The following is a 25,760-nucleotide window of genomic DNA, read 5'->3' on the forward strand; positions in this document are numbered from 1 at the left end:
CTTCCAAAGAAATCCCAGGGCTGATCTCCTTCAGAATGGACTGTTTGGATCTCCTTGCAGTCTAAGGGACTCTCAAGAGTCTTCTCCAATACCCTTCTATATACTCCCTTTATTAAGCTTGCCTCACTTATCCAATGTGCTCTCGGCTTTCTTATGAAACCCTAATGTGGAAGATGGGGAGGGAAAGGTAAGGTAGGAGAAGAAAAGCTACATCTTGAGTTTTTCTTATATGGGTTTGAAGAAACATGGGTTTGAAGCCCACTTAGCTACCAAGTTATTTAACTTTTCTAGTACTTCCCTTGACTTACCATAGGGATAATATTTACCTGGTAGAGTTGGGAAGGTGAGATAATATACGTGAAAGCAATAGAACTGTGCCAGATGCTCAGCATAGAAATTCTATCATTACTACATTAGAGTGTATTCCATGTGAGTGCAATTAGTACCAAAGGGAAGACAAAATTGGATGATGCTTCAGGGAAATTATTTCCCTTGTCAGACATTTTTATTCAGCTTTGCCCGAGGCTTGCCTTCTCACTGATCCCTATGAGTGTAAGCTGGGTTGGTGGGGAGGTTTATGTATCTTAATTTACGGGAAGGGTAATGGGATGGACAGGAGATAGACTGAGACAAGAATGAAACTCAGGAGACCTTGTCGGTGTTAAGGCCAGTTAAATACCAAAAATATGAGAAGGAGCAAGCTGGTGAGCAGTTGAGCGCACAGGGCACACCTTCTCTTTCCCTATTTCTCCACTAAGTCTGATATATTCCTCCATCCCATGGGTCAGTGGCTGGGCAATGGTCATCTGCTCCCCCTCGGTTTTAGATAATGTATATGTCCTCAGCAGCTCTTAAGAGAAGCAATACACTGTAAGAGTTACTCAAACTGAAAGGCAAATGGTCTAGAAAGGCGGGGGGGCTGCAGCCATAGTGGCAGGTAAGACAGGCAGAAAGAAAGTCATTAAGTCATGGGGTGAGCCCAGTAATCACCCAGGACATCTATCTGGCATCTCTCTCTCTCTCTCCAAACTGTTTCTTAATCCCTCAGCACGAGGCTGCTGGGAGGAGACAGAGACTCCAAGAAGAGCAAGAATGTCCCTGAAGCCACATGGGGCTCAGCATGAAACAGAGGAAGCATATGGAAATAGCTTCCATTTAGCTTTATCTCAAGAGTCTGTTGGATACTTTGTGGGAGGCTGATAACAGGCACAGGGAGTAGGGTGGGTGTGGATAGCATAGGAGAAAAATCTAGATCCCTAAACCTCTTCCCTCTGAATGTGGGAGCTCTGGCTCAGTTTCTCAAATTTGTGCGTAAGGAGGATTCCTAGGTGGCGCCAGTGGTAAACCATACTCCTGCCAATGCAGGAGATGTAAGAGATGCAGGTTCAATCCTTGGGTTGGGAAGATCCCCTGGAGGAGGGCATGGTTAACTACTCCTGTATTCTTGCCTGGAGAAACTCCATGGACAGAGGAGCCTTGTGGGCTATGGTCCATAGCATTGCAAAGAGTCGGACATGACTGAAGCGACCTACACACAGACACACATACGTGCATAAGGTGGTAGTGAGTTGTTGGAATTTCAGCAATGCTCCTGTAATTGGAGGGGCTGGGCCTGCAACTGACAGAATGAGTGACTGGGGGCCCAATTCCAGAAAACAAGACTGTATCCCACACTCACCCTTCCCGCTCGCCACTCCACCACCTCCTGACCTTCCTAGGCAACCCAGAGAAATGAAGCACAGCACAGCTGAAGAGGAAGGACAAAATGACATTTTATTACACATAACAGCACAAATGGGACAAGAGTCAAATACTCTCATTTATAAGCACTCAACCAAAACAACTTTTTCTCAGTCCTGTATGAGAAATGGCATCTCACGTGGTGAAAAGTTGGGGTCCAGGTTACGGCACAATGCCTAGTAAATGTCACTGTGTCTCAGGGAAGAAATGTCAGAGGGCGAAGTCATTTGAGCAGCTTTTCCTGGGGGTAGGGAGGTCATCTTGGGTCCACCAGAAACGTCAGGAATCTCTCATGCCCACAAGGCAATGACAGCCATAAAAGCAAAACCAGCAGCTACACAGCTCCACTTGGCCAGAGGGGCTTCAGGACTTGCAAGTTCCCGGGGCAGAATTTCCAGGAAGGTGACATACAGGAATGTACCAGCTGCCATGCCTTCTAACACAGACTGCGCCAAACCTTGCCCAGCTTTAGAGTCTCCTTGAGGCACGGCCAGCCCTATGGCTAGGCCCAGGGGGGACATGAGAGCTAAAGACAGGATGGAGAGCACGGCCCAACGTGATTTAGTGCCTACCTGCACCAGCCGCAGTCCTACACCAAACACCACGATCCCCTTGTGAGCCAGGACAGCAAGACAGAGCTGCACAGTAGATGCGACTGTGAGCTGCAGCCCCACAGCCAGACCTTCAAACACGGAGTGAAAGGAGAGCGAGAGCAAAAGGATGAGGGCTCGAAAGGGACCCCCTGAGGGTGAGGATAGAGGTCCATGGCTGTGAGGTGCAAGCTCATGAGCTGTACCCAATTCCTGCTCCTGCACTTTGGGTGTTTCAGCAGTCCCAGGACAGCACTGCAATGCCAGCGACTCCAAAAGGAAGACAAGGAAGAAGCCCAGGGAGATGATGAGCTCTCCGTAGGGATACTCCATCTGGTGGGAACAGAAAGAGGTGTTGTGAGATGGCAAAGTGTGCTGTGCTTGTGCTCAGTCATATCCAACTGTTTGTGATCCTCTGGACTGTAGCCCGCCAGGTTCCATGGGATTTTCCAGGCAAAGATACTGGAGTGGGTTGCCATTTCCTTTTCCAGGGGTTCTTCCCCACCCAGGGATCGAATTCGAGTCTCCTGCGTTGATGGTGGTTTCTTTACTGCTAAGCCCTGGGGGAAGTAAGGAAGGGAAGAAATTGCACAGGATTGGGACTGGGCTGACAGAGAAGGCAATGGCAACCCACTCCAGCACTCTTGCCTGGAAAATCCCATGGATGGAGGAGCCTGGTAGGCTGCAGTCCATGGGGTCACGAACAGTCAGACACGACTGAGCGACTTCACTTTCACTTTTCACTTTCATGCATTGGAGAAGGAAATGGCAACCCACTCCAGTGTTCTTGCCTGGAGAATCCCAGGGATGGGGGAGCCTGGTGGGCTGCCATCTATGGGGTCGCACAGAGTCGGACACGACTGAAGCGACTTAGCAGCAGCAGCAGCAGCAGGGACTGGGCTGAAGAGAATGGGAAGTGTGGTAACAGAACATAAAAAGGGGAATGAAGCCAAGAGGAGACATGGACGTTTGACCACAAGAAAACCTGAGGAAATAAGGGAAAGAATATCAATAGGGTTAGAAATACAGGGAAATGATAAGAAGCATGTATCAAAGGGTCCAGAGAAAGAATGGAAGGTTAAACAAGAGTTCTCTCTGGGTTTCATAAGCCCAGAAGGATTGAGTGGCTCCACCTTTCCTTGCCAACAACAATGTTAGAGCTGAGGGGCAGGAGGAATTCTTAGAATTCCACACACAAATCCTCTCAAAAAGGTCTGGGCATGAAAGCAATCTCTGGTTCTCCTTACTGTCCAGGTAAGGGCTGGTGGGAGACACTCACATAAGCTGAATCAGCATCATCATCAGAATGCCCCTCACTCTTTGTCCTGTTCTAGGGAGAAAAAAGCACAAATTAGATGAGGGAAAGCAGCTCAGCTTCCTGTTCTATGCCGTTGGCTCTACCACTTTCCTTCAAGGCCAATCTGACCTGTTTCCATCACTCCACACAATAGCCATCATCTTCCTCGTGGTTCCTTCTGTCCTTGACCTTGTCACTTCCCCCTCTTTCTTCCCCTCGTTCTGTTCATCATTCTGGCCTCGCAGCCTTGGAGGTCTGCCACTCACCTGTATCACCAAGTTCTGGATCTCTGATTTAATCCCCTCCAAGGCTTCAGCAGTCATGTGCATGAACCCTGCTCCCAGGAAAACACCAGCAGACGTGCAGCCCAGGAAACTGAGAACCCGGCGGTGACAACCTAATTAAAAGCAGGAGTTACAATCCAGTTGGCAAAGAGGAGATAAGAAGAAGGTGACTAAGGAGCCACAGGCAGCACTCAGTGTCCGAAGACTGGGGATGATGAGAGAATCGGAGCAAGATATCAGGACAGGGTGACAAGGCTGAAGTCAGACTTAGGTTGTGGGGACAAAGATGTGATAGGGCTGTACCTGTGGCTGTAGTAGTCTGGAACCACTTGAAGCAGATGGGAATAAGGCCACAGACCAGAGTGAGCACCAGCAGGGCAAATAGGCAGCCAATTTTTGTTCCTAGTAGTGGTTCCATCCTTGTGGTACAGCGTTAGTAGAGGCTCAGAAAGACAAGTGGAGTTATAGTCTTTGGAGCAGGAGGGGTGTCTCAGGTGGTCAGAGCTGGAGTGTTCACCCTCCTGAGTTTCAGGAGGCTATCAGGAATCCTCTTTCTGGTCTATGTTGCCTCTTCTTGTGTAGCCTTACATAGGAAGCTTGCCCAACCCCGGTTTCTCGCTCTTCCCCTACATGCAGGCCCCTCCCCTGGCTGACGCCTTCCTGAATTTAGAAACCAGAAACTCCAGACTCTCTGCCAGGCATGGCCTGGTGCAGTGTCTTCTCCTCCTCTTCAATGCTGTGACTAATCCAGGGGCTGTCGAGTCTTAGTTCTGGCTTGGGGCTGTTCTAATCCAGAGTGTGTATAGTAGCTCTCCCAGCTGTTTTGTCCTGGGGACAATCTGATCTTGCCTCACTCAGGACATTTGATCTAAGCCTTTCATACCCTGTCTACTCCGCCTCAAGTCCTTTAGGTTGCTCTGTTGATACCTGAACTGCATCCTTTCAAAGGGGATTTGGGGCCACTTGGGATAAGAAGGAGAGAAGGAAACGGCACTCCACTCCAGTACTCTTGCCTGGAAAATCCCATGGAGAGAGAAACCTGGTGGGCTACAGTCCATGGGGTCGCTGAGAGTCAGACACGACTGAGCGACTTCACTTTCTCTTTTTACTTTCATGCATTGGAGAAGGAAATGGCAACCCACTCCAGTGTTCTTGCTTGGAGAATCCCAGGGACGGAGGAGCCTGGTGGGCTGCCGTCTATGGGGTCACACAGAGTTGGACACGACTGAAGTGACTTAGCAGCAGCAGCAGCAGCAGGAATAAAGAGGTGGGGCTGGCAAGTAGAGCTGCCACCACTCTGTGAGAACTAGTAGAGGAGGGGACTTCCCTATCCTGTCACTCTAGAGAAATAGCTCCAGGCATGGAAATGTCTAGAAGGAAGTTGAGATTTCTAGTATTACAACAGTGATACTGTTACAACTTTTGACTATGCCTTTTTCCTGATATAAATTATAGAAAAGGGAACGAGAGTTTTAAGATGAAGAAAGTTGCTCTAATTCTGAAACAGCAAGGCTTAGAGGAAAACAGAAACGAACCAGGTATACTGAAGGCTCCTGCCTGGACATGTAAAGATGGAGATGGAACATTGAGGCCTGAGGGGAACCGACTCTTGAGGCAAATGTGTATGGGGTTAACTATGAGTGAGTTGAGAAAGTTGAAAGGGGAGAAGGCAGAAAAAAATAGAAGCCAAGCAGCTGTTGATTACCCTGTTCAGGTGGACTGCCTAACAATCCTGAGACCTGTTAAGCCAGTTCTCAGGAAGCTGGGGGTGACTTTCCCCATCCCCCCTCCCCCCATTATCTGGTGGAAGCAGCAGGATTCTTCCAGGACAGGATGAGCTGGAGACTTATGTGGGGACCACTGAAAATCTGAGGATTCTCTTCATTATAGGATAGGCCATGACAACAGACCTCTCTACCTTTTAAGAAATCGCAAGATTCCTTTCCATTCTTTGAAAACTTTTTATTATTATTAAAGCTTCAAGTGAACACAGGTATATAGGGGTACTGTTGCTGAAACTCATCTCTGTTCACCAGAGTGAACAGAAACATAAAGACAGTTTTGGGTGAAGTATAAAAGAGTAGTTTTTTTTTATTGTGCCAGGCAAAGGAGGCCACTGCAGGTTAATGTCCTACAGACTGTGCCTTCCCTCGAAAGAGAACAGCAAGGGGTCTTATAGTTTGAGGGTGGAAACCAGGACCATAGATAAGGATCAGGGTAGATCAAGCTTGCATTCTTCACTTCAGAAATTTTCAAAATTGTCACAGTTGGTGTTAGGTGCTCCTGGGACTGATTCTGGTGGTCCTTGAGATGATCACACCACGCATGACCTTTCTTTCTGGAATGAATGATGCTCACAAGGGAAGGGAGTTTTAGGGAGTGTTTTCTTGGAGAAGTAAACACCAGGTGCACAGCACAATTCTGGCTAGAAGGCAATCATTTGAGAAGTGCAATTAAGAAAGAAAAGCAGCTGTGAGAGTGTTGCAGTCTTTTACAGACCGGGACCTGGGGACTGGAGTCGACGAAAAGAAAGAGAGAAAAAGAGAGAAAAAGCAATATCCCTTGGGTTACGTGGAAAACCAATAAAGCCCATACACAGGACTTGTACCACTCACGAAGGCACAGGGCGTCCTCTCAAGGAGGTCAGAAAGCCCGGGTGAGAAAGTGAGCTCAGTAGGTTTCCATGCTCTGAAGAAGTAGCCGGAGATAGAAAGAAGGACGCAGGGGACCCAAGTCTCTAGTGAAACAAGGGTATTTTATTAGCATGCTTATAAGAAATGCATGCTTATATATCTTCAGTAAAATGATTTCTCAGCCATTAAAAAGAATGAAATTCCACCAGTTGGAAGGATAGTCTAATAAGTACAAGGTCGTTGAAGAGAGTCACTGAAGGGAGTCACTTGAAGGGAATCCAAGCAGGTGCTCTTTCCCATGATCTCAGTCCTGAGAACTGCATGCAGCTCTACTCGTTCCTGTATCCCAGGAACTGATAAGGAACAGACAGTCCTTGAGAAACGGCACACAAAGGAAGAAAATGCAACATATTGGATCCCTTAAAGTTGACTGTCCCCTGACAATTCCTTTTTTAATTTTTTCATAATTCGGGGTGACTGTAGATACTTTTGTGAAAAAGACCCTGACGAAATGAGTTTGTTTAGTTTGAACAATTTTAGTTGAAAGGCATTGGTATACTACAAATATAACCATCAGGATAATTATCAGTGTCATAGCTCCAGATCCAATACTATGTATAATGCTTTGAAATCATCCTCGAGGGTCTAGCCCAGATAATTAATCAGCTAGCTGTTCAGCTAAGGTTTCCAGATTTTTGAAAGCGGGTAGACTGTTAGAGAAAGTTTCAAAGATTTCTTTTGGTAATAATTGTACATTTAAGGAAGCATTATCATGTAAGTCTTGCAAATGAAATTTGATTTGTTCCCAATTGTAGGCACTATAGTTGAACCGAACAGGGGTCATACAAAATTGAGTAGAATTTCAGTTATATTTTAGTATAGCTTGTTTTTGCAAATCTATTAATTGATCTTCAACCTATTGGATGGCTATTTTTATTTCTTGTATTTCATCTTGAATTTCCTCATTTACCTGAGTCTGAATGGTCCACATAGTATGAGCATCTTTGGTCCAATTTTGAATAAAGTTGTGTGTTTGAATTGAGGTTTGTAAAGCAATGCCTGCAACAGCGGCAGTAGTGCAAATGGCCATTAATCCCCAAATGCCAAGAATTAACCATCCAATGAATTGTTTAGATCATCGAAGTGATTTAGTAAGTAGCTGGGAGGCAAATCCTGCCATGGGACCCTCTTCCCAGGGTCATTGGAGATCTATTGGCAACCATAGATTACGTCACAAATGAAGAATCAAAAGGGATTCATTTTTCAAAGAGACAGAGGAATTAAAACAAGCATATAATTTGCAATCTATACAAGGCACAAAACATAAAGTCTTATTAAACTGCAAGTTCCCTATAGCTATAACAAAAGGAAGGGGAACACAAGCTTGTATGAAATATGAATGATTATAATGAAAGGAATAGTTACTATGACTATGACTGGTCCCCATAAAATATCCAGTCCAAATTCCAAGTTCTTTGGTGCTTGTGGCAAGTTTCCAGATGTCCCATTGTTCAGGCCCAATCCGTTTATTGAGGATGATTCGAGGTCGAGGGGGTGCCATTCCACCGTCAAGCCACCCAAGGGTCCTTTGTTAATACAATGAAGTCCATTGTAGTATTAGTAACCTTTTATGCTACTTGAGTAGTATAATCATATACAGTGGTGTTAATATCATCTGAGCAGTTAGACAACTACATACCATGGGGTCCCCAATAATCAATGGTGTTCAGTTCAGTTCAGTTTAGTCACTCAGTCGTGTCTGACTCTTTGCAACCCTATGAATCACAGCATGCCAGGCCTCCCTGTCCATCACCAACTCCCGGAGTTCACTCAGACTCACGTCCATCGAGTCAGTGATGCCATCCAGCCGTCTCATCCTCTGTCATCCCCTTCTCCTCCTGCCCCCTGTCCCTCCCAGCATCAGAGTCTTTTCCAATGAGTCAACTCTTCGCATGAGGTGGCCAAAGTACTGGAGTTTCAGCTTTAGCATCATTCCTTCCAAAGAACACCCAGGGCTGATGTCCTTTAGAATGGACTGGTTGGATCTCCTTGCAGTCCAAGGGACTCTCAAGAGTCTTCTCCAACACCACAGTTCAAAAGCATCAATTCTTCGGTGCTCAGCTTTCTTCACAGTCCAACTCTCACATCCATACATGACCACTGGAAAAACCATAGCCTTGACTAGACGGACCTTTGTTAGCAAAGTAATGTCTCTGCTTTTGAATATGCTATCTAGGTTGGTCATAACTTTCCTTCCAAGCAGTAAGCGTCTTTTAATTTCATGGCTGCAGTCACCATCTGTAGTGATTTTGGAGCCCAAAAAATAAAGTCTGACACTGTTTTCACTGTTATCCCATCTATTTCCCATGAAGTGATGGGACCAGATGCCATGATCATTTTCTGAATGTTGAGCTTTAAGCCAACTTTTTCACTCTCCTCTTTCACTTTCATCAAGAGGCTTTTGAGTTCCTCTTCACTTTCTGCCATAAGGGTGGTGTCATCTGCATATCTGAGGTTATTGATATTCTCCTGGCAATCTTGATTCCAGCTTGTGCTTCTTCCAGACCAGTGTTTCTCATGATGTACTCTGCATATAATTTAAATAGGCAGGGTGACAATGTACAGCCTTGATGTACTCCTTTTCCTATTTGGAACTAGTCTGTTGTTCCATGTCCAGTTCTAATGGTTGCTTCCTGACCTGCATACAAATTTCTCAAGAAGCAGATCAGGTGGTCTGGTATTCCCATCTCTTGAAGAATTTTCCACAGTTTATTGTGATCCACACAGTCAAAGGCTTTGGCATAGTCAATAAGGCAGAAATAGATGTTTTTCTGGAACTCTCTTGCTTTTTCCATGATCCAGCGGATGTTGGCAATTTGACCTCTGGTTCCTCTGCCTTTTCTAAAACCAGCTTGAACATCAGGAAGTTCACGGTTCACGTATTGCTGAAGCCTGGCTTGGAGAATTTGGAGCATTACTTTACTAGCGTGTGAGATGAGTGCAATTGTGCGGTAGTTTGAGCATTCTTTGGCATTGCCTTTCTTTGGGATTGGAATGAAAACTGACCTTTTCCAGTCCTGTGGCCACTGCTGAGTTTTCCTAATTTGCTGGTATATTGAGTGCAGCACTTTCACAGCATCATCTTTCAGGATTTGAAATAGCTCAACTGGAATTCCATCATCTCCACTAGCTTTGTTTGTAGTGATGCTTTCTAAGGCCCACTTGACTTCCCATTCCAGGATGTCTGGCCCTAGGTGAGTGATCACACCATCGTGATTATCTGGGTCGTGAGGCTCTTTTTTGTACAGTTCTTCTGTGTATTCTCGCCATCTCTTCTTAATATCTTCTGCTTCTGTTCAGTCCATACCATTTCTGTCCTTTATCGAGCCCATCTTTGCATGAAATGTTCCTTTGGTATCTCTGATTTTCTTGAAGAGATCTCTAGTCTTTCCCATTCTGTTGTTTTCCTCTATTTCTTTGCATTGATCGCTGAGGAAGGCTTTCTTATCTCTTCTTGCTATTCTTTGGAACTCTGCATTCAGATGTTTATATCTTTCCTTTTCTCCTTTGCTTTTCGCTTCTTTTCTTTTCACAGCTATTTGTAAGGCCTCCCCAGACAGCCATTTTGCTTTTTTGCATTTCTTTTCCATGGGGATGGTCTTGATCCCTGTCTCCTGTGCAATGTCACGAACCTCCGTCCATAGCTCATCAGGCATTCTATCAGATCTAGTCCCTTAAATCTATTTCTCACTTCCACTGTATAATCATAAGGGATTTGATTTAGGTCATACCTGAATGGTCTAGTGGTTTTCCCTACTTTCTTCAATTTCAGTCTGAATTTGGCAATAAGGAGTTCATGGTCTGAGCCACAGTCAGCTCCTGGTCTTGTTTTTGCTGACTGTATAGAGCTTCTCCATCTTTGGTTGCAAAGAGTATAATCAATCTGATTTTGGTGTTGACCATCTGGTGATGTCCATGTGTACAGTCTTCTCTTGTGTTGTTGGAAGAGGGTGTTTGCTATGACCTGTGCATTTTCTTGGTAAAACTCTGTTAGTCTTTGCCCTGCTTCATTCCGTATTCCAAGGCCAAATTTGCCTGTTACTCCAGGTGTTTCTTGACTTCCTACTTTTGCATTCCAGTCCCCTATAATGAAAAGGATATCTTTTTTGGGTGTTAGTTCTAGAAGGTCTTGTAGGTCTTCATAGGACAGTTCAACTTCATCTTCTTCAGCGTTACTGGTTGGGGCATAGACTTGGATTACTGTGATATTGAATGGTTTGCCTTGGAAACGAACAGAGATCATTCTGTCATTTTTGAGATTGCATCCAATCAATGGTGTAATTGGCCACAAACATTAATTTTCCTGATTTAGCCTGACATCTGTCCCAATGAATAGGAGTATATTTAAAGTTTTTATATGTAAATCCTTTACATAATGATTTTTGTTTTTTCCCTAGAGTTTCAGTAGTGTTGACATGGTTCTCATAGAAAGAAAGGGCAGTAAACTGTCCAAGCAATGTCCAAAAGTTCTTGTTTGGAGGCAGAATGAAAGCCCATGTTTGTCGGCTAAAGTTAATGCATAATTCTTTTGGACCCATGCATAGACGAAGGACTTCATACCCTAGAGAAATATTAATTAGTCTTCCTTTTTTCTCAGGATGAGAAGGCCCCTCCAAGCTCCAAGGAGGAGGCATATGTACTGAGTCATCAGTGGATATGATTGGTCCTTTATCTGTACATTTTATAACCTGCAGTAAAGGGGGGTTGGGTATATAGGCCCAGTAAGTATGATTAATTAATTCAGCGTGAGCAGGGGAAGCAAAAGCAAGCAAAGCAAGCATAGCAATAAAAATATTTTCTGGATTCTGAGGCATTTCCTGTTGAGAAACCAGATTTTCAGCTTGATTAGTAAGGGTTTTTATTTGTCCCCAAGTAGGGAGATCATGCCTGGAAAATCCCATGGATGGAGGAGCCTGGTGGGCCGTAGTCCATGGGATCACTAAGAGTTGGACACGAATGAACAACTTCACTTTCACTTTTCACTTTCATGCATTGGAGAAGGAAATGGCAACCCACTCCAGTGTTCTTGCCTGGAGAATCCCAGGGACGGGGGAGCCTGGTGGGCTGCCGTTTCTGGGGTAGCACAGAGTCGGAAACGACTGAAGTGACTTAGCAGGAGCAGTGACAGGAGATCATGAGGTTGATGACATCGAGGGCGGTGCTTCTTGGAGAGTTTTAGAGCAGCCATGGCCTGTATTGGAATTTCTTCCTCCTGGGGGTTTTGTCTTTTTGTCTTTATTTTGAATACTGGAGGCTCCCCTGGGGCGGATTTTCCGAAGAGGAAGCCAATTGAGTTTGTTGGATCCATCTGGAGAAATACAAGCATATCCCTTTCCCTGTAAGATTTCCCAGATTTCCATTGTTTAGTCAGCCCGTCTTGATACCAAATGGGCAGAGGAGGAGAGGTATCCTGTAATCCTTCAAAATGTTTTTCTGCTCTTGTTAAGATATCTCCCTGTGGTAAGTTTAAAAAATTTACTAGAGCTAATCAATGAATATAGTAAAGTTGCAGGATATAAAATCAATACACAGAAATCCCTTGCATTCCTATACACTAATAATGAGAAAATAGAAAGAGAAATTAAAGAAACAATTCCATTCACCAATGCAATGAAAAGAATAAAATACTTAGGAATCAGATCAGATCAGATCAGATCAGTCACTCAGTCATGTCCGACTCTTTGCCACCGCATGAATCACAGCAAGCCAGGCCTCCCTGTCCATCACCAACTCCCGGAGTTCACTCAGACTCATGTCCATCGAGTCAGTGATGCCATCCAGCCGTCTCATCCTCTGTCGTCCCCTTCTTCTCTTGCCCCCAATCCCTCCCAGCATCAGAGTCTTTTCCAATGAGTCAACTCTTCGCATGAGGTGGCCAAAGTACTGGAGTTTCAGCTTTAGCACCATTCCTTCCAAAGAAATCCCAGGGCTGATCTCCTTTAGAATGGACTGGTTGGATCTCCTTGCAGTCCAAGGGACTCTCTAGAGTCTTCTCCAACACCACAGTTCAAAAGCATCAATTCTTTGGCGCTCAGCCTTCTTCACAGTCCAACTCTCACATCCATACATGACGACAGGAAAAACCATAGCCTTGACTAGACGAACCTTTGTTGTCAAAGTAATGTCTCTGCTTTTGAATATGCTATCTAGGTTGGTCATAACTTTCCTTCCAAGGAGTAAGCGTCTTTTAATTTCATGGCTGCAGTCATCATCTGCAGTGATTTTGGAGCCCAGAAAAATAAAGTCTGACACTGTTTCCACTGTTTCCCCATCTATTTCCCATGAAGTGATGGGACCGGATGCCATGATCTTCATTTTCTGAATGTTGAGCTTTAAGCCAATTTTTTCACTCTCCACTTTCACCTTCATCAAGAGGCTTTTGAGTTCCTCTTCACTTTCTGCCATAAGGGTGATGTCATCTGCATATCTGAGGTTATTGATATTTCTCCCAGCAATCCTGATTCCAGCTTGTGTTCCTTCCAGTCCAGTCCAGCGTTTCTCATGACGTACTCTGCATATAAGTTAAATAAACAGGGTGACAATATACAACCTTGACGTCCTCCTTTTCCTATTTGGAACCAGTCTGTTGTTCCATGTCCAGTTCTAACGGTTGCTTCCTGACCTGCATACAAATTTCTCAAGAGGCAGATCAGGTGGTCTGGTATTCCCATCTCTTTCAGAATTTTCCACAGTTTATTGTGATCCACACAGTCAAAGGCTTTGGCATAGTCAATAAAGCAGAAATAGATGTTTTTCTGGAACTCTCTTGCTTTTTCCATGATCCAGCGGATGTTGGCAATTTGACCTCTGGTTCCTCTGCCTTTTCTAAAACCAGCTTGAACATCAGGAAGTTCACGGTTCACATATTGCTGAAGCCTGGCTTGGAGAATTTGGAGCATTACTTTACTAGCATATGAGATGAGTGCAATTGTGCGGTAGTTTGAGCATTCTTTGGCATTGCCTTTCTTTGGGATTGGAATGAAAACTGACCTTTTCCAGTCCTGTGGCCACTGCTGAGTTTTCCTAATTTGCTGGCATATTGAGTGCAGCACTTTCACAGCACCATCTTTCAGGATTTGGAATAGCTCAACTGGAATTCCATCACCTCCACTAGCTTTGTTTGTAGTGATGCTTTCTAAGGCCCACTTGACTTTCCATTCCAGGATGTCTGGCTCTAGGTCAGTGATCACACCATCGTGATTATCTGGGTCGTGAAGCTCTTTTTTGTACAGTTCTTCTGTGTATTCTCGCCATCTCTTCTTAATATCTTCTGCTTCTGTTCAGTCCATACTATTTCTGTCCTTTATTGAGCCCATCTTTGCATGAAATGTTCCTTTGGTATCTCTGATTTTCTTGAAGAGGTCTCTAGTCTTTCCCATTCTGTTGTTTTCCTCTATTTCTTTGCATTGATCGCTGAGGAAGGCTTTCTTATCTCTTCTTGCTATTCTTTGGAACTCTGCATTCAGATGTTTATATCTTTCCTTTTCTCCTTTGCTTTTCGCTTCTTTTCTTTTCACAGCTATTTGTAAGGCCTCCCCAGACAGCCATTTTGCTTTTTTGCATTTCTTTTCCATGGGGATGGTCTTGATCCCTGTCTCCTGTGCAATGTCACGAACCTCCGTCCATAGCTCATCAGGCATTCTATCAGATCTAGTCCCTTAAATCTATTTCTCACTTCCACTGTATAATCATAAGGGATTTGATTTAGGTCATACCTGAATGGTCTAGTGGTTTTCCCTACTTTCTTCAATTTCAGTCTGAATTTGGCAATAAGGAGTTCATGGTCTGAGCCACAGTCAGCTCCTGGTCTTGTTTTTGCTGACTGTATAGAGCTTCTCCATCTTTGGTTGCAAAGAGTATAATCAATCTGATTTTGGTGTTGACCATCTGGTGATGTCCATGTGTACAGTCTTCTCTTGTGTTGTTGGAAGAGGGTGTTTGCTATGACCTGTGCATTTTCTTGGTAAAACTCTGTTAGTCTTTGCCCTGCTTCATTCCGTATTCCAAGGCCAAATTTGCCTGTTACTCCAGGTGTTTCTTGACTTCCTACTTTTGCATTCCAGTCCCCTATAATGAAAAGGACATCTTACTTAGGAATATATTTACCTAAAGAAACTAAAGACCTATATATATAAAACTATAAAACACTGGTGAAAGAAATCAAAGAGGACACTAATAGATGGAGAAATATACCATGTTCATGGATTGGAAGAATCAATATAGTGAAAATGTGTATACTACTCAAAGCATCTATAGATTCAATGCAATCCCTAGCAAGCTACCAACGGTATTTTTCACAGAGCTAAAACAAATAATTTCACAATTTGTATGGAAATACAAAAAACCTCGAATAGCCAAAGCAATCTTGAGAAAGAAGAATGGAACTGGAGGAATCAACCTGCCTGACTTCAGGCTCTACTACAAAGCCACAGTCATGAAGACAGTATGGTACTGGCACAACAACAGAAATATAGATCAATGGAACAAAATAGAAAGCCCAGAGATAAATCCATGCACCTATGGACACCTTATCTTTGACTAGGAAGCAAGAATATACAATGGAGAAAAGACAATCTCTTTAACAAGTGGTGCTGGGAAAACTGGTCAACCACTTGTAAAAGAATGAAACTAGAACACTTTCTAACACCATACACAAAAATAAACTCAAAATGGATTAAAGATCTAAATTTAAGACCAGAAACTATAAAACTCTTAGAGGAGAACATAGGCAAAACACTCTCCGACATAAATCATAGCAGGATCCTCTATGACCCATCTCCCAGAATATTGGAAATAAAAGCAAAAATAAACAAATGGGACCTAATTAAAATTAAAAGCTTCTGCACAACAAGGGAAACTATAAGCAAGGTGAAAAGACAGCCTTCAGAATGGGAGAAAATAATAGCAAATGAAGCAACTGGCAAAGAACTAATCTCAATAATATACAAGGAACTCCTGCAGCTCAATTCCAGAAAAATAAATGACCCAATCAAAAAATGGGTCAAAGAACTAAACAGACATTTCTCCAAAGAAGACATACAGATGGCTAACAAACACATGAAAAGATGCTCAACATCACTCATTATCAGAGAAATGCAAATCAAAACCACAGTGAGGTACCATTTCATGCCAGTCTCACATGGCGTGAAGAATGGCTACAATCCAAAAGTCTACAAGCAATAAATGCTGGAGAGGATGTGGAGAAAAGGGAACCCTCTTACACTGTTGGTGGGAATGCAGACTAGTACAGCCACTATGGAGAACAGTGTGGAGATTCCTTAAAAACTGGAAATAGAACTGCCTTATGACCCAGCAATCCCACTGCTGGGCATACACACTGAGGAAACCAGAAGGGAAAGGGACACGTGTACCCCAACGTTCATCACAGCACTGTTTATAATAGCCAGGACATGGAAGCAACCTAGATGTCCATCAGCAGATGAATGGATAATGGATAAGAAAGCTGTGGTACATATACACAATGGAGTATTACTCAGCCATTAAAAAGAATACATTTGAATCAGTTCTAATGAGGTGGATGAAACTGGAGCCTATTATACGGAGTGAAGTAAGCTAGAAAGAAAAACACCAATACAGTATACTAATGCATATATATGGAATTTAGAAAGATGGTAACAATAACCCTGTATGTGAGACAGCAAAAGAGATACAGATGTATAGAACAGTCTTTTGGACTCTGTGGGAGAGGGAAAGGGTGGAGTGATTTGGGAGAATGGCATTGAAACATGTATAATATCATATAAGAAATGAATCTCCAGTCCAGGTTTGATGCAGGATACAGGATACTTGGGGCTGGTGCACTGGGATGACCCAGAGGGATGGTACGGGGAGGGAGGTGGGAAGGGGCTTCAGGATGGGGAACATGTGTACACCCGTGCCTGTTGATGTATGGCAAAACCAATACAATATTGTAAAGTTGTTAGCCTCCAATTAAAATAAATAAATTTAAATTAAAAAAATAAAAAATTTAAAACAAATAAAGCTGTATTAACAATAGTTATAGGTTTAAATAACATCTTACATTGAAATCTAGTAAAGTCTGCTTTGGATAAGGAAGATAGAAGTGTTCTTGTGTATTCCCCCTTTTTAAACTTTTTTATTTGTAGTTTCAGTGTGTGATGTGCTCGTTCAACTATGCCTTGTGCTTGTGGATTATAAGGAATACCTGTAACGTGCTTAATAGAAAATGATTGTAAAAAATTGTTTGAATTGCCTAGAAATATAGGCAGGGCCATTGTCTGTTTTTATAGGAGTTCCCGTTACTGCAAAACAAGCTAAAAAAGGTGAGTTACAACGTGCTGTGTAGCCTGACCTTGAAGAGGTATGGCCTATATAAAAGAAGAATTTGTGTTGATACAGATATATAGGAAAGAAGATGGAGAAAGTTCAGGGCAATGAGTTACATCCATTTGCCATAATTCTTTGGGTTGTAATCCTCGAGGATTATCACCCTGTGTAATGGGTCGAAGATGTAAGGGTTTACAAGTAGAGCAATTACTAATGATTTCTTTAGCTTGTCGGTATGGAATTTTCCAAATTTGGTGCCAGGAGCCAGCATTATTGTGTAATAGAGCACGTTGTTCCTCGGGAGTAGCAAAACAAATAAGTTTATCACCTTGTTCATTACCATGAGTCATAGGGCCAGGAAGGTAGGAATGTGTTTGAATATGGGAAATATAAATAGGAGAAGTGCAGTTTCTAATAATAGATTGTAGTTCGAAAAAAAGTTGTTGAATAATAGGTTGACTGGAGTTTATAGTGGAGGTTTCTATATTTTTTAATAAAAAAGCTGAATATAAGGAGTCAGAGACTATATTAATGGGATAAGGTGAATAACTTGAATAAGAGCATATAATTCATTTTGTTGAGCAGAATGAAATTTAGTATAAAAAATTTTATGTTCTTTGAGAGACCAGAATGAAGCTTTGGAGTTTTTAGTCCCATCTATATAGAAAATATCAGCTTGAGGTATAGGCTGCAAGCTGATAATGTGAGAGATAATAAATTCAGTATTTTTGAAGAAATTCCAGAGCTTGTTAGAAGGATAATGAAATGAAAATTCTACAAAATATTGCAGAAAAGCTATTTGGAAATCAGTAGGTTTGTAATGCATTCTCAAACTGAGATTTATTAATAGGTATTATAATTTTATGAGGATCAGAGCCAATTAGAGTTTTAGGTCTATTTCTTCCATTGATAATTAGAGCAATTAAATCAAGGTAGGGTGTAAGTGACTTTATTCCTCTAAAATGGGTATAGATTCATTCTATTGGGTGTTCTTGTTGGGCAAGAAGTCCCATGGGAGGATGAAAAGAGGGGAGTATAAATAATTCTCATTCCATAGTTCATCAGGCACTCTATCTATCAGATCTAGGCCCTTAAATCTATTTCTCACTTCCACTGTATAATCATAAGGGATTTGATTTAGGTCATACCTGAATGGTCTAGTGGTTTTCCCTACTTTCTTCAATTTCAGTCTGAATTTGGCAATAAGGAGTTCATGGTCTGACCCACAGTCAGCTCCTGGTCTTGTTTTTGCTGACTGTATAGAGCTTCTCCATCTTTAGCTGCAAAGAATATAATCAATCTGATTTCGGTGTTGACCATCTGGTGATGTCCATGTATAGAGTCTTCTCTTGTGTTGTTGGAAGAGGGTGTTTGCTATGATCAGTGCATTTTCTTGGTAAAACTCTGTTAGTCTTTGCCCTGCTTCATTCTGTATTCCAAGGCCAAATTTGCCTGTTACTCCAGGTGTTTCTAGACTTCCTACTTTTGCATTCCAGTCCCCTATAACGAAAAGGACATATTTTTTGGGTGTTAGTTCTAAAAGGTCTTGTAGGTCTTCATAGAACCGTTCAGCTTCCTCAGCATTACTGAGCTATGGAATGAGGTTTGTGACATTGTACAGGAGACAGGGATCAAGACCATCCCCATGGAAAAGAAATGCAAAAAAGCAAAATAGCTGTCTGGGGAGGGCTTACAAATAGCTGTGAAAAGAAGAGAAGTGAAAAGCAAAGGAGAAAAGGAAAGATATAAACATCTGAATGCAAAGTTCCAAAAAATAGCAAGAAGAGATAAGAAAGCCTTCTTCAGCGATCAATGCAAAGAAATAGAGGAAAACAACAGAATGGGAAAGACTAGAGATCTCTTCAAGAAAATCAGAGATACCAAAGGAACATTTCATGCAAAGATGGGCTCGATAAAGGACAGAAATGGTATGGACTGAACAGAAGCAGAAGATATTAAGAAGAGATGGCAAGAATACACAGAAGAACTGTACCAAAAAGAGCTTCACGACCCAGATAATCATGATGGTGTGATCACTGACCTAGAGCCAGACACCCTGGAATGGGAAGTCAAGTGGGCCTTAGAAAGCATCACTACGAACAAAGCTAGTGGAGGTGATAGAATTCCAGTTGAGCTATTTCAAATCCTGAAAGATGATGCTGTGAAAGTGCTGCACTCAATATGCCAGCAAATTAGGAAAACTCAGCAGTGGCCACAGGACTGGAAAAGGTCAGTTTTCATTCCAATCCCAAAGAAAGGCAATGCCAAAGAATGCTCAAACTACCACACAATTGCACTCATCTCACACGCTAGTAAAGTAATGCTCCAAATTCTCCAAGCCAGGCTTCAGCAATATGTGAACCGTGAACTTCCTGATGTTCAAGCTGGTTTTAGAAAAGGCAGAGGAACCAGAGGTCAAATTGCCAACATCCGCTGGATCATGGAAAAAGCAAGAGAGTTCCAGAAAAACATCTATTTCTGCTTTATTGACTATGCCAAAGCGTTTGGCTGTGTGGATCACAATAAACTGTGGAAAATTCTGAGAGATGGGAATACCAGACCACCTGATCTGCTTCTTGAGAAATTTGTATGCAGGTCAGGAAGCAACCGTTAGAACTGGACATGGAACAACAGACTGGTTCCAGATAGGAAAAGGAGGACGTCAAGGCTGTATATTGTCACCCTGTTTATTTAACTTATATGCAGAGTACATCATGAGAAACGCTGAACTGGACTGGAAGGAACACAAGCTGGAATCAAGATTGCCAGGAGAAATATCAATAACCTCAGATATGCAGATGACACCACCCTTATGGCAGAAAGTGAAGAGGAACTCAAAAGCCTCTTGATGAAGGTGAAAGTGGAGAGTGAAAAAGTGGCTTAAAGCTCAACATTCAGAAAACGAAGATCATGGCATCCGGTCCCATCACTTCATGGGAAATAGATGGGGAAACAGTGGAAACAGTGTCAGACTTTATTTTTCTGGGCTCCAAAATCACTGCAGATGGTGACTGCAGCCATGAAATTAAAAGACGCTTACTCTTTGGAAGGAAAGTTATGACCAACCTAAATAGCATATTCAAAAGCAGAGACATTACTTTGACAACAAAGGTCCATCTAGTCAAGGCTATGGTTTTTCCTGTGATCATGTATGGATGTGAGAGTTGGACTGTGAAGAAGGCTGAGCACCGAAGAATTGATGCTTATGAACTGTGGTGTTGGAGAAGACTCTAGAGAGTCCCTTGGACTGCAAGGAGATCCAACCAGTCCATTCTGAAGGAGATCAGCCCTGGGATTTCTTTGGAAGGAATGATGCTAAAGCTGAAACTCCAGTACTTTGGCCACCTCATGCGAAGAGTTGACTCATTGGAAAAGACTCTGATGCTGGGAGGGATTGGGGGCAAGAGGAGAAGGGGACGACAGAGGATGAGATGGCTGGATGGCATCACTGACTCGATGGAAATGAGTCTGAGTGAACTCCGGGAGTTGGTGATGGACAGGAAGGCCTGGTGTGCTGCGATTCATGGGGTCACAAAGAGTTGGAGACGACTGAGTGATTGAACTGAACTGAACTGAACTGAAAGAGGGTCTAATCCAATTTATATCACCTAAAAGTTTTTGAAAATCTCAAGGTTGATAATTTATCAGTACGAATCTGTTTTAGTTGGGGACTAATATGTTTTGTATTAATATCAAATCTTAAGTAATGGTAATGTGTAGAGGTTTGTTTTTTCAGGGGCAATGATTAATCCAGTCTTTCAAGCATTGTTGAGCTGTATAGAACATGTGTTGAGTTTCTAAAACAGATGGAGCTGAAAACAATACATCATCCATATAATGAATAACAAGAAAGTTAGGAAATTGTTTTCTTGTAGGTTCAAGGGCTTTGGCTACATAGTATTGGCACATGGTGGGAGAATTCATCATTCCTAAGGCAATACAGTCCATTGGTATCGTTTATGAGGCCTGGTGTGATTAGGATAAGGAAGAGAGAAAGTACATCTCTCTCGGTCTAGAGGGTGTAAAGGTATAGTAAAAAAGCAATCCGAATGCAGAGTTCCAAAGAATAGCAAGAAGAGATAAGAAAGCCTTCTTCAGTGATCAATGCAAAGAAATAGAGGAAAACAACAGAATGGGAAAGACTAGAGATCTCCTCAAGAAAATCAGAGATACCAAAGGAACATTTCATGCAAAGATGGGCTCGATAAAGGACAGAAATGGTATGGACTGAACAGAAGCAGAAGACATTAAGAAGAGATGGCAAGAATACACAGAAGAACTGTACCAAAAAGAGCTTCACGACCCAGAAAATCACGATGGTGTGATCACTGACCTAGAGCCAGACATCCTGGAATGTGAAGTCAAGTGGGCCTTAGAAAGCATCACTATGAACAAAGCTAGTGGAGGTGATGGAATTCTAGTTGAGCTATTTCAAATCCTGAAAGATGATGCTGTGAAAGTGCTGCACTCAATATGCCAGCAAATTAGGAAAACTCAGCAGTGGCCACAGGACTGGAAAAGGTCAGTTTTCATTCCAATCCCAAAGAAAGGCAATGCCAAAGAATGCTCAAACTACCACACGATTGCACTCATCTCACACGCTAGTAAAGTAATGCTCCAAATTCTCCAAGCCAGGCTTCAGCAATATGTGAACCGTGAACTTCCTGATGTTCAAGCTGGTTTTAGAAAAGGCAGAGGAACCAGAGGTCAAATTGCCAACATCCGCTGGATCATGGAAAAAGCAAGAGAGTTCCAGAAAAACATCTATTTCTGCTTTATTGACTATGCCAAAGCCTTTGACTGTGTGGATCACAACAAACTGTGGAAAATTCTTCAAGAGATGGGAATACCAGACCACCTGATCTGCCTCTTGAGAAATTTGTATGCAGGTCAGGAAGCAACCGTTAGAACTGGACATGGAACAACAGACTGGTTCCAGATAGGAAAAGGAGGACGTCAAGGCTGTATATTGTCACCCTGTTTATTTAACTTATATGCAGAGTACATCATGAGAAACGCTGAACTGGACTGGAAGGAACACAAGCTGGAATCAAGATTGCCGGGAGAAATATCAATAACCTCAGATATGCAGATGACACCACCCTTATGGCAGAAAGTGAAGAGGAACTCAAAAGCCTCTTGATGAAGGTGAAAGTGGAGAGTGAAAAAGTGGCTTAAAGCTCAACATTCAGAAAACGAAGATCATGGCATCTGGTCCCATCACTTCATGGGAAATAGATGGGGAAACAGTGGAAACAGTGTCAGACTTTATTTTTCTGGGCTCCAAAATCACTGCAGATGGTGACTGCAGCCATGAAATTAAAAGACGCTTACTCCTTGGAAGGAAAGTTATGACCAACCTAGATAGCATATTCAAAAGCAGAGACATTACTTTGACAACAAAGGTTCGTCTAGTCAAGGCTATGGTTTTTCCTGTGGTCATGTATGGATGTGAGTTGGACTGTGAAGGCTGAGTGCCATAGAATTGATGCTTTTGAACTGTGGTGTTGGAGGAGACTCTTGAGAGTCACTTGGACTGCAAAGGAGATCCAACCAGTCCATTCTGAAGGAGATCAGCCCTGGGATTTCTTTGGAAGGAATGATGCTAAAGCTGAAACTCCAGTACTTTGGCTACCTCATGCGAAGAGTTGACTCATTGGAAAAGACTCTGATGCTGGGAGGGATTGGGGGCAAGAGGAGAAGGGGACGACAGAGGATGAGATGGCTGGATGGCATCACTGACTTGATGGAAATGAGTCTGAGTGAACTCCGGGAGTTGGTGATGGACAGGGAGGCCTGGCGTGCTGCGATTCATGGGGTCGCAAAGAGTCGGACACGACTGAGCGACTGATCTGATCTGATAAATCTGTAATAATAATACGCCTGTTTTGAGGAATAGTGGTAGGTGATACAATTCCTGGTTGTAATGCATCCATAGGTTTCATATTGCATTAACTTTTCTAAGGTCTGTTAAGATATGCCATTTGTTAGATTTCTTTCTTATAACAAAAGTGAGAGAGTTCCAAGGGGAATAAGATTCCTCAATATGTTTTAATTTCAATCTGTCCATATAGGGTCATCATTCTTCCAAATTATTTTAATAATTGCATTGTTTGTTAAATGAGCAGTGGCCCCTAGGAAAAATGTGGAATATATATTTGTGCTTGCCATTGTATAAGTAAATCTGTATTAAATTAAGGGTTGCATCTATCACATAAGATTGTAATGTTGCCGGTTGGCTTTCTAGTCCCTCACAAGGATAAATTTGAGTATTTTGATAGAGTTCTTGTTATTTTGGTTTGAGAAATTCCTGTAATTTGGCAAGAAATTCTCTGCATCGGCCAAGATTTGGGCCATAAATATTTGAAAATAACAGTAATATTGGATCTAGTATCAAGACCAGAAAATCTTTTGCCATTAATTTTGATTTTTATATTTGGTTGTGCATATTCAGATATTATTGATGTCCATAAGGATTATTTTTGATCTGTATTGCCAAGTCCATCTGTCAAGGTAAAAGAAGCAGCTGGGCAATTTTGTCCCCCTTTTTGAATTGCCATAGTATCTGAGATGACATCATAATTTGAATTTCTCCCTTATAATCTAAATCAATTATTCTAGGGTGAACAGTAATTCTTTTAGAAGTCAAACTAGATTGGCCAAGTAAAAGGTCGAAGGTTTGTGGGGGTAGAAAGGGTATCTGCCTCATTAGTTTAAGTGGGACCTTGTATATTTCTCAACTAGCTGCTGATAATAGATGAAAAGAATACCTCAACATTGTACGAGTTCTATTAGGCTCTTTCCCAGTGGCACCCCACTCCAGTACTCTTGCCTGGAAAATCCCAAGGACGGAGGAGCCTGGTAGGCTGCAGTCCATGGGGTCGCTAAGAGTCGGACACGACTGAGCGACTTCACTCTTTTCACTTTCATGCACTGGAGAAGGAAATGGCAACCCACTCCAGTGTTCTCGCCTGGAGAATCCCAGGGACGGAGGAGCCTGGTGGGCTCCTGTCTCTGGGGTCGCACAGAGTCGGACACGACTGAAGCGACTTAGCAGCAGCAGCAAGACATATATCCTGAGATAACTTTGGCACAAGATTAGCCAGGGAGAACAGATTCCAGACAAAGTCTCTGGGCAAGATATATTGTTGCTGTGTAATCAGGGGTACAAGTCTTGAGATATAGGTTCCCAGCAAAGATTTGTTATAATTCAAATCATTAACATAGGGCCTAGGAAAAGCATTTCCATGAGTAAGACATTGTGCTGTGTAATCATTAGCTCTGGACCTAAAGAAAGGTCAGTTCTCTGGCAACATACATTGTTGCACAAGGCTTAAGGAAAACATGAGTGAGAATGCTTGTCTCTTCCTTAAAAGGCCCTGGATTGCTTGCCTAAGCTTTAATTCTTTCATTTCGTCCTGCTTTTAGGAGAATATGATTGCCAGGGAAAGGGGTGAAGAAATTGTTCTGTAACTTCTTCCTGCTGGGAAGGGGTGTAGACCCTAAATTGTTGAGGCAATACAGTCTCCTTATCCTCATATTGAGGGTCTCTGATCCAGGGGCCCTGAGGCAGTGGAAACTGCAGGAGCATGAACAATCATTTGTAACTTAAATGCCTAAGCCACTTAGATACAAAGTTCATTATACAGTTACTGATATAAAAAGCAAACAGCAAGAATAAGATGACTACAATTATTATAGTCAAGATAGTTTTCCACCAAGGAGGGCTTTGTATTTGAGCTTCTATAGAATCATATTGCCTTGTATTGGTTAACATTTCAAGAGTAATTTGGTTTTGGAGAGTGCCAGCTTGAGCATTAGAATTGGCACCATCTTGGGCCATATCCTGAAACCACATTGTCCATTGAAAATATTCTCCTGGTTTAAGAAGAGCCCTTATCAAAAGTTGCCAATCATAAGGAACAAAATTTCCAATAGAAGATGCCATAGTGTTTAAAAGTTCTTTAGTAAAAGGTGAATGAGGGCCATACATAATTACAGCCTTTTTCATTTGTTGCCTGTGAGAAAAATCAAAGCCTTCATATTGAGGTATTATTTGCCCCTGGGCATTAACATTTCTTAATATAGGAAAAGCCTGTATTGGCCTCAGAGATTCAAGATCGCAAAGCCAGCAACTCAGAGAGCCTCCGTCGTGAAGGAGAATGAGTAGATAGTTTTTTCTCATAAATACGAGTGCGTGCTAAAGGCTTATCGTTGTTATCCAAAAAACCATTATCAGCTTTAGTGTCAAAGAGAGCCTCAGAAGAGTCATTGTCAGAGTCATTTTGTCCTTGAATTGAAGGGACTTTCGGTTTTGTGTCTATTGCGAGAGGAGCACTTGGGGCCGCCGGAACAGGGCTAGTAGGAAAATTCTGAAATATTTTATGTTCTAATTGGGCCTTTTGAAAAGTTTCATCATCTAATTCATATTCATGTAACAAGCGTTCCGCTTATTGTCGAATATCAGGAGGGCTAGAATTATCTTGAAATGGCAGAATCACAGCTTTAATGAGAGTCCATAGGGGCCAGAAATCTATTGGAATATTTTTCCCCCATTTAGTGGCTTGTTCCAACATTCTCTTTGACCCGGTGCCAAATTATAAGTTGACACAAACCCAGAAGTCCTTGAACTTTAAATGATGAAGTAAAGTAGAAAAATGGTGAGGCTTTCCAGCTGTTTGTCCCATAACCCCGCACTTACCAACCTCTGTAGGTCCCAGTCACTCCGTCCTGTTTGCCAAGGGTGAATACCATGTCCGTTTCGGGTGCCATTTGTTGCGGTCTTTTACAGACTGGGACCTGGGGACTGGAGTCGACGAAAAGAAAGAGAAAGAGCAATATCCCTCAG

At 42.5% G+C, this 25,760-nt stretch overlaps 1 protein-coding gene across 3 annotated transcripts; it reads right to left on the reverse strand.

Moving 5' to 3' along the window:
• Nucleotides 1-1,755: 1,755 nt before the first annotated feature.
• On the reverse strand, nucleotides 1,756-25,734 carry SLC39A2 (solute carrier family 39 member 2). Of its 3 annotated transcripts, none has more exons than XM_070797167.1 (5): nucleotides 25,614-25,728; nucleotides 4,215-14,671; nucleotides 3,894-4,024; nucleotides 3,610-3,660; nucleotides 1,756-2,663 (listed from the first exon to the last, which is right to left on the reverse strand). In XM_070797167.1, the coding sequence occupies exons 2-5, from the start codon at nucleotides 4,327-4,329 to the stop codon at nucleotides 2,031-2,033; spliced, it is 930 nt and encodes a 309-aa protein (XP_070653268.1). In that variant the 5' UTR covers nucleotides 4,330-14,671; nucleotides 25,614-25,728; the 3' UTR covers nucleotides 1,756-2,030. The 3 variants fall into 3 exon arrangements, with proteins under 3 accessions (XP_070653268.1, XP_019823980.2, XP_019823982.1); XM_019968423.2 differs by having other exon boundaries at nucleotides 2,445-2,663; nucleotides 3,610-3,655; XM_019968421.2 differs by lacking the exon at nucleotides 4,215-14,671 and having other exon boundaries at nucleotides 25,614-25,734.
• Nucleotides 25,735-25,760: the final 26 nt, after the last annotated feature.

This window comes from Bos indicus, chromosome 10 (genome assembly GCF_029378745.1).
Source record: "Bos indicus isolate NIAB-ARS_2022 breed Sahiwal x Tharparkar chromosome 10, NIAB-ARS_B.indTharparkar_mat_pri_1.0, whole genome shotgun sequence".
In the NCBI taxonomy this organism is placed as follows: Eukaryota; Metazoa; Chordata; class Mammalia; order Artiodactyla; family Bovidae; genus Bos; species Bos indicus.

What these genes read in the sequence shown, in the direction of transcription:
- SLC39A2 (XM_070797167.1), bottom strand. Translation starts at nt 4,329, where the DNA reads ATGGAACCACTACTAGGAACAAAAATTGGCTGCCTATTTGCCCTGCTG. An exon ending in CCAGACTACTACAGCCACAG is followed by an intron (nt 4,025 to 4,214) that starts GTACAGCCCTAT and finishes GCTTTTAATTAG; the next exon opens with GTTGTCACCGCCGGGTTCTC. An exon ending in ATGATGCTGATTCAGCTTAT is followed by an intron (nt 2,664 to 3,609) that starts GTGAGTGTCTCC and finishes TGTTCCCACCAG; the next exon opens with ATGGAGTATCCCTACGGAGA.